This window comes from Caretta caretta, chromosome 8 (genome assembly GCF_965140235.1).
Source record: "Caretta caretta isolate rCarCar2 chromosome 8, rCarCar1.hap1, whole genome shotgun sequence".
Classification (NCBI taxonomy): domain Eukaryota; kingdom Metazoa; phylum Chordata; order Testudines; family Cheloniidae; genus Caretta; species Caretta caretta.
In genome coordinates, this window is record NC_134213.1 from 86,963,476 (window position 1) to 86,975,853 (window position 12,378).

At 41.9% G+C, this 12,378-nt stretch overlaps 2 protein-coding genes across 4 annotated transcripts in view; one reads left to right on the forward strand and one right to left on the reverse strand.

Annotated features, from left to right (window-relative positions):
- The window catches only part of NEGR1 (neuronal growth regulator 1), a 626,594-nt gene that overhangs the window by 88,390 nt on the left and 525,826 nt on the right, over positions 1-12,378 (forward strand). The gene's annotated exons all lie outside the window — the stretch shown is intronic.
- Positions 7,891-12,378, reverse strand: part of LOC142073055 (uncharacterized) — a 90,720-nt gene continuing 86,232 nt past the window's right edge. Inside the window, exons 3-4 of the mRNA XM_075131940.1 lie at positions 8,328-8,497; positions 7,891-8,103 (exon numbers count right to left, since the gene is read on the reverse strand). Of these exons, the coding sequence (XP_074988041.1) occupies positions 7,891-8,103; positions 8,328-8,497 (383 nt within the window). The remainder of the gene's footprint in view (positions 8,104-8,327; positions 8,498-12,378) is intronic.

The following is a 12,378-nucleotide window of genomic DNA, read 5'->3' on the forward strand; positions in this document are numbered from 1 at the left end:
AAAACCAGAGAGGCAAACGGCCACTCCGGGTCAGAGCCCCAAACATGCCGCTTCTATGATGAGTTGCATGCCATTTTAGGGGGTTCAGCCACCACTGCCCCAACCGTGTGCTTTGATTCCTTCAATGGAGAGGGAGGCAACATGGAAGCAGATTTGGGGAACAAGGAAGATAGCTCACAGCAAGCAAGCGGAGAAACCCGTTTTCCCAACAGCCAGGGACTGTTTCTCACCCTGGACCTGGAGCCAGTACCCCCTGAACCCACCCACGGCTGCCTCCCGGACCTGCCAGGTAGAGAAGGGACCTCTGGTGAGTGTACCTTTTTAAATAGTATACATGGTTTAAAAGCAAGCATGTTTAATGATTCATTTGCCCTGGCATTCGTGGCTAGTACAGCGACTGGAAAAGTCTGTTAACATGTCTGGGGATGGAGCGAAAATCCTCCAGGGACATCTCCGTAAAGCTCTCCTGGATGTACTCCCAAAGCTTTTGCAAAAGGTTTCTGGGGAGGGCAGCCTTATTCCATCCACCATGGTAGGACACTTTACCACGCCAGGCCAGTAGCACGTAGTCGGGAATCATTGCAGAACAAAGCATTGCAGTGTATGTTTGCTGGCGTTCAAACAACATCTGTTCTTTATCTCTCTGTGTTATCCTCAGGAGAGTGATATCATTCATGGTCACCTGGTTGAAATAGGGTGCTTTTCTTGAGGGGACATTCAGAGGTGCCTGTTCCTGCTGGGCTGTTTGCCTGTGGCTGAACAGAAATGTTCCCTGCTGTTAGCTGGGGGGAAGGATGAGGGGTTAGCCATGCAGTGGGGGGAGGCAAAATGCGACCTTGTAACGAAAGTACATGTGCTATGTATGTAATGTTAACTGTTAACAGCAAGGTTTACCGTGAAAGAGTGTACCCATTGTTCTATAAAATGTGTCTTTTTAAATACCACAGTCCCTTTTTTTTCTCCACCAGCTGCATGTGTCTTCTCCTTCCCAGAGGCTAGCGAAGATTAGAAGGCGAAAAAAATGCACTCGCGATGAAATGTTCTCTGAGCTCATGCTGTCCTCCCACACTGACAGAGCACAGACGAATGTGTGGAGGCAGACAATGTCAGAGTGCAGGAAAGCACAAAATGACCAGGAGGAGAGGTGGCGGGCTGAAGCTGATAGGTGGCGGCAGCGTGATGAGAGGAGGCAGGATTCAATGCTGAGGCTGCTGGAAGATCAAACTCATATGCTCGAGCATATGGTTGAGCTGCAGGAAAGGCAGCTGGAGCACAGACCGCTGCTACAGCCTCTGTGTAACCAACCGCCCAAGTTCCATAGCCTCCTCACCCAGATGCCCAAGAACATGGTGGGGGGGCCTCCGGCCACCCAGCCACTCCACCCCAGAGGATTGCCCAAGCAACATAAGGCTGGCATTCAATAAGTTTTAAACTTTTAAAGTACTGTGTGGCCTTGTCCTTCCCTCCTCCACCACCCCTCCCGGGCTACCTTGGTAGTTCTCCCCCTATTTGTGTGATGAATTAATAAAGAATGCATGAATGTGAAGCAACAATGACTTTATTGCCTCTGCAAGCAGTGATCGAAGGGGGGAGGGGAAGGTGGGGGGAAGTAGAGTGAACCAAGGGGGTGTGGGGGGTTTCATCAAGGAGAAACAAACAGAACTTTCACACCGGAGCCTGGCCAGTCATTAAACTGGTTTTCAAAGCTTCTCTGATGTGCACCGCGCCCTCCTGTGCTCTTCTAACTGCCCTGGTGTCTGGCTGTGCGTAACCAGCGGCCAGGTGATTTGCCTCAACCTCCCACCCCGCCATAAACATCTCCCCCTTACTCTCTCTCTCATATTGTGGAGCGCACAGGAAGCAGTAATAACAATGGGAATATTGGTTTCGCTGAGGTCTAAGCGAGTCAGTAAACTGCGCCAGTGTGCTTTTAAACATCCAAATGCACTTGCTCAGCCTGTAGTTGAACAGCTCCTGACTACTGTCCAGGCTCCCTGTGTACGGCTTCATGAGCCATGGCATTAAGAGGTAGGCTGGGTTCCCAAGGATAACAATAGGCATTTCAACATCCCCAACGGTTATTTTCTGGTCTGGGAATAAAGTCCCTTCTTGCAGCTTTTGAAACAGACCAGAGTTCCTGAAGATGCGAGCATCATGTACCTTTCCCGGCCATCCCACATTGATGTTGGTGAAACGTCCCTTGTGATCCACCAGTGCTTGCAGCACTATTGAAAAGTACCCCTTGCGGTTTATGTACTCGCCGGCTTGGTGCTCCGGTGCCAAGATAGGGATATGGGTTCCGTCTCTGTCCCCACCACAGTTAGGGAATCCCATTGCAGCAAAGCCATCCACTATGACCTGCACATTTCCCAGGTCACTACCCTTGATATCAGATCTTTGGTTGCATTGGCTACTTGCATCACAGCAGCCCTCACAGTAGATTTGCCAACTCCAAATTAATTCCCGACTGACCGCTAGCTGTCTGGCGTTGCAAGCTTCCACAGGGCTATTGCCACTCGCTTCTCAACTGTGAGGGCTGCTCTCATCTTGGTATTCTTGTGCCTCAAGGCAGGGAAAAGCAAGTCACAAAGCTCCATGAAAGTGCGCTTACGCATGTGAAAGTTTCGCAGCCACTGGGAATTGTGCCAGGCCTGCAACACTCGGCGGTCCTACCAGTCTGTGCTTGTTTCCCCGGCCCAGAATCGGCATTCCACCGCATGAACTTGCCCCATTAGCACCATGATGCCCACATTGCCAGGGCCCGTGCTTTGAGAGAAATCTGTGTCCATGTCCTCATCACTCTCATCACCACGCTGACGTCACCTACTCACCCGGTTTTGCTTTGCCCGGTTCTGGTGCTGCATATACCGCTGGTTAATGCGCGTGGTGTTTAATGTGCTCCTAATTGCCAAAGTGATCTGAGCGGGCTCCATGCTTGCCGTGGTATGGCCTCTGCACAGAAAAAAGGCGCGGAACGATTGTCTGCCGTTGCTCTGACGGAGGGAGGGGCGACTGACTAGATGGCTTACAGGGTTGGCTTACAGGGAATTAAAATCAACAAAGGGGGTGGCTTTACATCAAGGAGAAACAAAAACAACTGTCACACAGAATGGCCCCCTCAAGGATTGAACTCAAAACCCTGGGTTTAGCAGGCCAGTGCTCAAGCCAGTGCTCAACCCACTGAGCTATCCCTCCCTCTGGTATTTCAGGCAGGACTGAATCTCCATTAAACTTTTCAAGGTGCCCCTGACAGACCTCACCGAAATGACTGTCGGCCGTTGATTTCACAGAGGGAGTTGGGGGGGCGGGGAGCAAATGAATACAAAACAAATCTGGTGTATTTCTTGTTTTGATCCACTCCATCTATCTTTTACATCTTTGGCTGGCAGCAGACGTTGCAGTAGGACTGGTAGCCATCCTCATCTCCTAGCTGCTCACCAGAAGGCGGTGCAATAGGACTGCTGGCAGGACTAAAGAGAATGACCTGGTCGAGTCACTCCTATTCAGTCTCTGCACCCATGTCTGCCCAGGCGCTCCTGACTGACCTTACTGAGGTGGCCAGGAGCACCTTGGACATGATGATGGTTATCAGGCCTATTGCACCGTCTGCTGCCACAAGGCAATGAGCTTCTGCTGTGTAGCAATGCAGTACCACGTCTGCCAGCACCCAGGAGATGTAGGGTGACAGTGAGCTGAGTGGGTTCCATGGTTGCCGTGGTATGGCGTCTGCACAGGTAACTCAGGAAAAAAGGCGCGAAACGATTGTCTGCCATTGCTTTCATGGAGGGAGGGAGGGCCTGACGACATGTACCCAGAACCACCCGTGACAATGTTTTTGTCCCATTAGGCATTGGGATCTCAACCCAGAATTCCAATGGGCGGTGGAGACTGCGGGAACTGTGGGATAGCTACCCACAGTGCAGTGCTCCAGAAGTCGATGCTACTCTTGGTACTGTGGAAGCATGTCACCGAGTTAATGCACTTAAAGCACTTACAGCATTTTGTGTGGGGACACACACAATCGACTATATAAAAACGATTTCTAAAAAACCGACTTCTATAAATTTGACCTAATTTCGTAATGTAAACATACCCTATGAGATATTAAAGAGAAGAACTGTAAAAGGGGGAAATTATTTTAAAAACTGATACATTCTAGATAATTTTCTACTTTTGGAGAAATTGGATTGCAACAAAGGCAAATGGCTCTTCAGAGCTACAGAGCTTGCCAAATGTTAATTATTCAGAAATGGAAATCTGACTGCCTTTGGATAATTGACAGGGCTACTGAAATGAGTGATTTGGCTGCTCTTGAAAGAATGTCCTTTAATTTAAACTGTTATTTGGAAACATTCAATAAAATATGGTTGCTCATTGGAAAGTATGATTAATTTCTCATCAACGTTTAAATATTTAATAGCAAGAATTGCTCATTCCAAATTTAAGATTTTATTCACTTAGCTGAACCTTAAAGCTGGGGTTTCTGTTCTAGGTACTTATTTTATTGATTTATAAGGTTTTTTTTTTATAGCACTGACCACAAAAGAACAAGTGCCTGTGATTGTATATATGCCATACACTGGACAGGTTTCTGTGTCTCTGTGCATTTTAGTGTTTAAAGGTAAAGGTCTAATAAAATGCATTTTTTAAAGCAGAGAAACCTATGTAGTGAACCAAAACAAATAAAAAAAGAAAAATCCCTACAAGCTCACAAGGGTACCATGAGATTATCTGAAAGTAAAAGAGGGGGATTTAAAATGAGGACCCAAATGGGCCACTCCTTCAAAGAGATTAGGATAAACATTTTAGTACATAGAGAGTATTTAATTGTGGAACAGATCATCAAAGGTAGCAATAGGGACTACAGCTGTGAATGGAGTTAACTGTGCCCTTCTGAAAAAGAAACATGATCTGGTAATAAATCGAACTAAGTAGGAGCTATAATGTCCTGAGCCCAATCCAGACTGGGATTGGGTCCTGTCCAGATTTCGTACAATGTTTATAGACCAAATGGCTATCTTAAATTTACTTGTTGCTTGTCAGAGGAAGTAAACAGATATGTGCTTAATCCTGTGTATACTGTCCTGTATAATCATGTAAAATATTAATTAACTAGTATATCTGTATTTTTCTTTATTTTGTGTAAAACACCTAACACCATTACTAGATGAGTATAGAGCGAGACTACAGGAGCATCAGTACAGAAATGTGACTGTATTTAAAAAAAGATGGAAAATATAATGCAACATGAAATGTTACATCACTGCTTTACACTCAGGGCTGGCTCTGCAGCTGCTGTAAACTGGCACAGCTTCACTGACTTCAGAATTATGCTCATTTTTGCCAGTTGAGGATCTGGCCCAGAATCTGTTTGATTACAGCATAGAGGAATATATTGTAATCCAAAGTATATCTAAAGATTCCTATAATGTAATACATTATAGAAATATAAAAGCTACAATAAATTACAAGTACATGAAACAGGGTATCCAAGCTATTTCCAGTAACCAACATGACTGTACTAATTCTAAAAGCTACTTCATGAGTGTATTTTAGGATATATTGGGTGGATTTTTTGTTTTTAATAATAATCTCAATATTGAGGCAACAGTGAAATTCAAATTCAGATACTGGTCTTGTGCTAAAAGCCTTACTGCCACTTTTGCTCTTTAGGCACACTGCAAACATGGTCTGAATGTAACAACTACAGCATTGTATTAGTGCCAACTTTTAGTCTATAGCAGCTTCATGGTCATAGCTGCATGCTGCTCCATTTCAGAAATGCCCTATTTGTGACATGCTCTAATCAAAATGAGTTCAGAACTGTTCATTATTTCATCTGAATAGTAGCAAAGGACCACTGAATTTCTCACATAAGACTTTAAAAATGAACTTCTGTATCCTGATATAAAAAATGTATCGTTAGAAAAAGTACAGAAAAGGAATTCTGAGATTTTTGGGCTTTGCAGTGATCAAGCAGTTGAGTCAAATGAGAACTAGAATTTCTTTCAAATGTATTCTCAGAAAATTCTGTCTTTTGATCCAGTTCCTTTCTCCCCAGTTATTTTTAACCATAATTTGTGATAGAAAATCTTTGCACTATCACTTAAACCTCACACTTTTAATGGGGAAAGCTCATCCAGGGTTCTTTTTTTCATTATACGTTATTTTTAAAAAAATGATAAATTGCTTTTTCTTCCCAAGTCAAAGTGTGTCAGTTACAAATTCATGGTATCTTTCAGGTTGAAAGGCTTGTTCTTCATGACAGGTGTCAGGATCACTGGTGATTCAAATTAATATTAAAGGACAATAAATAAATGTCAGAGGAAATCTGCAAATCTTCTCAGTTTAAGACACTCAGCTTTGGACCTTTAATGCCTATAAAATATGAATTGCTTCTAGGCAAATTACTGAAGGATTCAGGGCAGTGATATGTGAAGAACACAACAAAATAGAGCTGACAGGCTCTTAGAATGCAGACCCAAATATTTTAGATACCGTCTGGACATAAAAATAGCTTCCATACAAGAAAGGTACATAGGGAATCTAGTATACATTTTTGTAGATTTATTGGTATCTGTTCAGAATTTCATTTATTATTTTTCACTGTTAATACACAGATGTAGCGTTTTACAAATATGTATTCCTAAATATTTACTAGTGGAATCTGAAAATATGACTTTTTACAACAATGTTCCAACAGTTTATACATTAGCAGAAAGAACCTGTCAGCCTACTAAGGACTGAAACAAAGAGGACAAAATTTCACTAATGATGAAAATCTGGCCCTTCAAGAACCTTTCCGTTGCCCAGATATGTTCTTTGGTATTATTATTTTTAAACTTGAACATTTTCATTTCACTTCTTACTCTTTCTGTATAGTCTCCTTCACTGTCCTGAAGCTTTAGAAACCAATTACTTGTATTTGCCAGTATGCTGTGTTCAAGGTGTGATAAAGCGCAGACCAACCTTATGATGATTTATTGTAATATGAGATAGGCACAACTGATACATCGAAGGGCCGTTCCTCATCTGAGCTAAGAGAATTTACACCAGTTGAGAATCTGTCCCTACACTCAATACTCTGAGGGCCAATTTCTGCAATCACTGTACGCATAGCTTGAAGTCAGTAGCTAGGCTTTGAGACCACAAAAGTTCAGTGGCTGGAAATTAAAAATATATTGGAAAGAAAACAAGCTTTGCAAATGTTTGGAAAATGTATGGACAAAAAAGGATATTTGACTAGTGATATTTGAATAGCAAGAAATTTGGAGGCTCCCTGCGAGGGAACCAAGGGGACCCCTTTCCATTAATAATGTTCCATTATCAGTTGAATCAAACTATGCAAATAATGACATATAGAAATCTACAACTAGTAATGGGCTGTGAATAGAACCTAAAATTGTCTGTCACATTTTACTCTTGTCAGTGGATAACTACTGAAAAAGAATATAATGAATGTTTTTCTTACCTTGTTTATCCTGAGTAATAGAGTGCTCTATTGACAAATTCTTCTGTCATGTTCTTGAAGTCCAGGGTCTTGCAAATATTGCTTTCTATGGACAATGTAACTAGTCCCACCAAACATTCTTGAGACATGGTAGACATCAGATAAGTTTTTATTAACATAAGCTTTGAAAAACTTCTTTCTGCAGATGCAGCAGAGATTGGAGCTGTGAGAGACACTTGTAGAGCAATAGATGTGTTTCGGTACATCGGGGATAAACCCCTCCTAAAAATGAATTCAAATATCTCAAGTGCAGGTTTCGGCAAAACACCAGAAAGACTTTGGAGTTTATGTACCAGGTGTGTATCTACAGTACTGCCATCAGAACAGATTCCAGGTGACAGCAACATTTTTTAAATGCTCTTTGTTGGGGGGAAAAAAGTTCACAATATTTTTCGCATCACGCTCATATGCTCTTGCAGTAATTCAAAATGTTCTCCCAGCTTCACCAGAGAAGGATCTATAGCAATATTGAAGAAGTCAAATTTAAATCTCTTTTCTTCATCACCAATGACTTGACCCTTTGCTTTGTAGCTGAACAACTTCTTTCTGCGGACTTCAGCTCGTTCCGCAGGCACTGATGTTTCTTCTGCTGTCTGATAGTAATTAACAACGACTCTTCAAATGCATTTTCATGATAATTTTGTATTTGTCTGATTAATTCAATTAATTTGATGACATCATCCAGATCAGTCGTTGAGCTCTGCAGTTGTTTGCTTACAATATTAATTTTAAACACTAAGTTATGTCAAACCACAAGTCAGATGATGAACCAAAATGAGGAGCATTTATCTGCCAATGATCCAGCTTCTGCATCTACCACAGTATCTTTTATTGTTTTTCTCAATTTCCACAGCGCCAACTGCACACCTTGTGTCTGAAACCGCATAGCTTTGACACTTTCAATTTTGCTCTTCCATCTTATGATGGACAGAGGCTTTAATGTTGTTTTTGCATAGGATTTCAAAACTGTCCACCTACTGCTTGAAGCTGCAAATATAATGTACATATATTGAAGAACAGCAAAAAAAAATGTCAATGAGTTTGAGGAATGTGCTGCATCACTCAGCACTAGATTTAAAGAATGGCATCTGCAAGGAACAAAAAATACATTTTTGTTCTTTTGAATTAAACAAGCTAGCACACATTCATGCTGTCCTCTTATGTTAGCTCCATTACCATATCCCTGTCCCCTGTAATTATCAAATGTCGTGTCATGTATGGATAACTCCTGAAGTATCTCATCTGACAAAGCCTTTTTGGTAGTTTCCTGAACATTCAGAAATGATAGGAACTGCTCTTCAATGTTGACTTCTGTTTCTGACATCTTAACATGCCTCAAAATGACAGACTGATATCTGACTGATATCACATGTTCAGTTGAAAATAATGGAATAATATTTCATCTTGTTTATGTTAATAATTGTACCTGTTGCCTTTTGAGGACCTCACAATGATATCATTTTGTCTTGTAGGGCTTAAGTAATGGTGTCTTTCTCCTTTTGCGAAGAACTATGTTATATTTTCTTCATCACAGGCTTAAATTTATCCATTAACTCAACTTGGCCTAAGAAGTTTCCATTTCCACTCTCGTTAAGTTTCTCCATGGATCCACAAAATGCTAGGTTCCATTAAGCTAAGTAAAGAACAATAGCCACAATTCCTTCAAATACACTTTGCAAGTGTTGTGCCTGAGTTTCGAGCAATTATTGTGAAGTGTGGTCAATTGCAGATGCAGTTTTCATTTGTTTTTCCAATTCTTTCCACTTCATTGTATTTCCTATGCAAACATGACTTTTCTCATGAGTTTTGAGAATTTTGTGGATTATTGCCATTCCAGAAAATCACCATCAATGAGCCTTTACTTATGAACACCAGATAATTTACAACAGAAGCAGAACACTACATCCACTTTACTGGACTAAATGCGCCAGTGTCATTGTACATTTTCTCCATGTTTCAATTTTCTTTTTTAATTTTCTTCAGTAACTTGCTCCCATAGTGACTTGGAAAACTTTTACCTTTAACTTGCAAGGGCCCATGTTTCACTATGGGTATTCTTGTTTTGTCATTGATGAATCTGGGCAATGTTGAAGAATCACTGACTTTAAAAAGGGATACTAGAATTAATGGAATGTCTTCTGAGTTGTGGCTACTATTATCCATTTGTTGTGGTATAATAGTATAACAGTTAGACAGTGTTTCTTGCTCCCTGTTTCTTCATGCACCTCTAAACTTTTTTTCTTGATCAGTTTCCTGTGCTGATTCTACATTTGAAGAGGTAACAGGAGTCAAAATCCTTTCAAGGCATTTGTCTTTTAATCTTCACACAATGCACAGTCAACCTGTGGAACTCATTGTCAGGGGATGTTGTGAAGGCCAAAACTATAACAGGGTTCAGAAAAGAATTAGATAAATTCATTGAGGACAGGTCCACTAATGACTATTATCCAAGATAGTCAGGGATGCAACCCCATGCTCTGGGTGTCCCTAGCTTCTGACTGCCAAAAGCTGGTAATGGACGACAGGGGATGAATCACTTGAATCTGTTCATTCTTTCCAAATCTGTTCATTCTTTCCGAAGCATCTGGCATTGGCCTCTGTTGGGACACAGAATACTGGGCTAGATGGACCATTGGTCTGACCCAGTATGGCTGTTCTGACATGCTCATATAATCTGCTCCTCTATTTTTCTTTTTTCCCTTCCTTTTTGCTGTACCTGATGTGAATTTTCTAAAACTTCCTAACATCTTGTGGAGCAGGGCTTGGCTGTGGAACATTTAGAGCTAGAAGGCAAAAATGGGAGTGGGGTGATGCATAGAGGGCCACATCCAGCCCCCTCCCCTAGCCTCTTGTTTGTTCTTTCTCATCATAATACAATGACAAGAGGACATTCAACTAAACTGAAAGGCAACTTTTTATGTTCCCCCTCATGGAGCAAGGTCTCTGAGGCCCTTGCCTTTCCTAATCTAATCATTTTGACTGAGGACTCTGAGCATTGCAGTCCATTCCATAAATAACAAAAATCCTTATTGAGTTTGCGAGTCCTCACAATCAATGAGCATTCATAAGCACTGTGCACCTAATTTTAAACAGCAATACCACAAGTAACAGGGACTTGCAACTGTAAAGCAGAAAGCTTACCCCCAGTAGGAAATATACCATCTGTAAGGAAGAGAGTTGGGGGAGGGAACACTGTGTGTGTGTCTAAGCACGTCTACACTATCATGCTACATTGGCACAGCTGCACCGACGCATAATAGAAGCTTAAATGTATTGGGTAAACAACAAAGTAAAAGAAGCAGTGAGAGACAAAAAGGCATCCTTTAAAAAGTGGAAGTTAAATCTTAGTGAGGAAAATAGAAAGGAGCATAAACCCTGGCAAATGAAGTGTAAAAATATAATTAGGAAGGCCAAAAAAGAACAGCTTTGGAGAACAGCTAGCTAAAGACTCAAAAACTAATACAAAAAAAATGTTTACATACATCAGAAGCAGGAAGCCTGCTAAACAACCAGTAGAGCCACTGGACGATCAAGATGCTAATGGAGCATTCAAAGACAATAAGGCCATTGCGGAGAAACTAAATGAATTCTTTGAATCCATCTTCACAGCTGAGGATGTGAGGGAGATTCCCAAACCTGAGCCATTCTTTTCAGGAGACAAATCAGAGGAATTGTCCCAGATTAAGGTGTCATTAGAGGTGGTTTCGGAACAAATTGATAAACCAAACAGTAATAAGTCACCAGGATCAGATGGTATTCACCCAAGAGTTATGAAGGAACTCAAATGTTAAATTGCAGAACTACTAACTGTAGTTTGTAAACTATCATTTAAATCAGCTTCTGTACCAAATGACTGGAGGATAGCTAATGTGATGCCAATTTTTAAATAAGGCTCCAGAGGTGATCCTGGCAATTATAGGCGTTTAAGCTTGACTTCAGTACTGGGCAAACTGGTTGAAACTATAGTAAAGAACAAAATTGTCAGACATGTAGATGATCATACTTTGTTGGGGGAGAGTCAACATGGTTTTTGTAAAGGGAAATCATGCCTCACTAATCTACTAGAATTATCTGAGGGGATCAACAAGCATGTGGACAAGGGGGAACCAGTGGATATAGTGTACTTAGATTTTTAGAAAGCCTTTGACAAGGCCCCTCAGCAAAGACTCTGAAGCAATGTTGTTCCTTGACTTTAGCAAAGCTTTTGACACCGTCTCCCACGGTATTCTTGCCAGCAAGTTAAAGAAGTATGGGCTGGATGAATGGACGATAAGGTGGATAGAAAGTTGGCTAGATTGTCGGGCTCAATGGGTAGTGATCAATGGCTCCATGTCTAGTTGGCAGCCGGTATCAAGTGGAGTGCCCCAAGGGTCGGTCCTGGGGCCGGTTTTGTTCAATATCTTCACAAATGATCTGGAGGATGGTGTGGATTGCACCCTCAGCAAGTTTGCAGATGACACTAAACTGGGAGGAGAGGTAGATATGCTGGAGGGTAGAGATAGGATACAGAGGGCCCTCGACAAATTAGAGGATTGGGACAAAAGAAATCTGATGGGCTGGATGAATGCACTACAAGGTGGGTAGAAAGCTGGCTAGATTGTTGGGCTCAACGGGTAGTGATCAATGGCTCCATATATAGTTGGCAGCCGGTATCAAGTGGAGTGCCCCAAGGGTCGGTCCTGGGGCCGGTTTTGTTCAATATCTTCATAAATGATCTGGAGGATGGTGTGGATTGCACTCTCAGCAAATTTGCGGATGATACTAAACTGGGAGGAGTGGTAGATACGCTGGAGGGGAGGGATAGGATACAGAAAGACCTAGACAAATTGGAGGATTGGGCCAAAAGAAATCTGATGAGGTTCAATAAG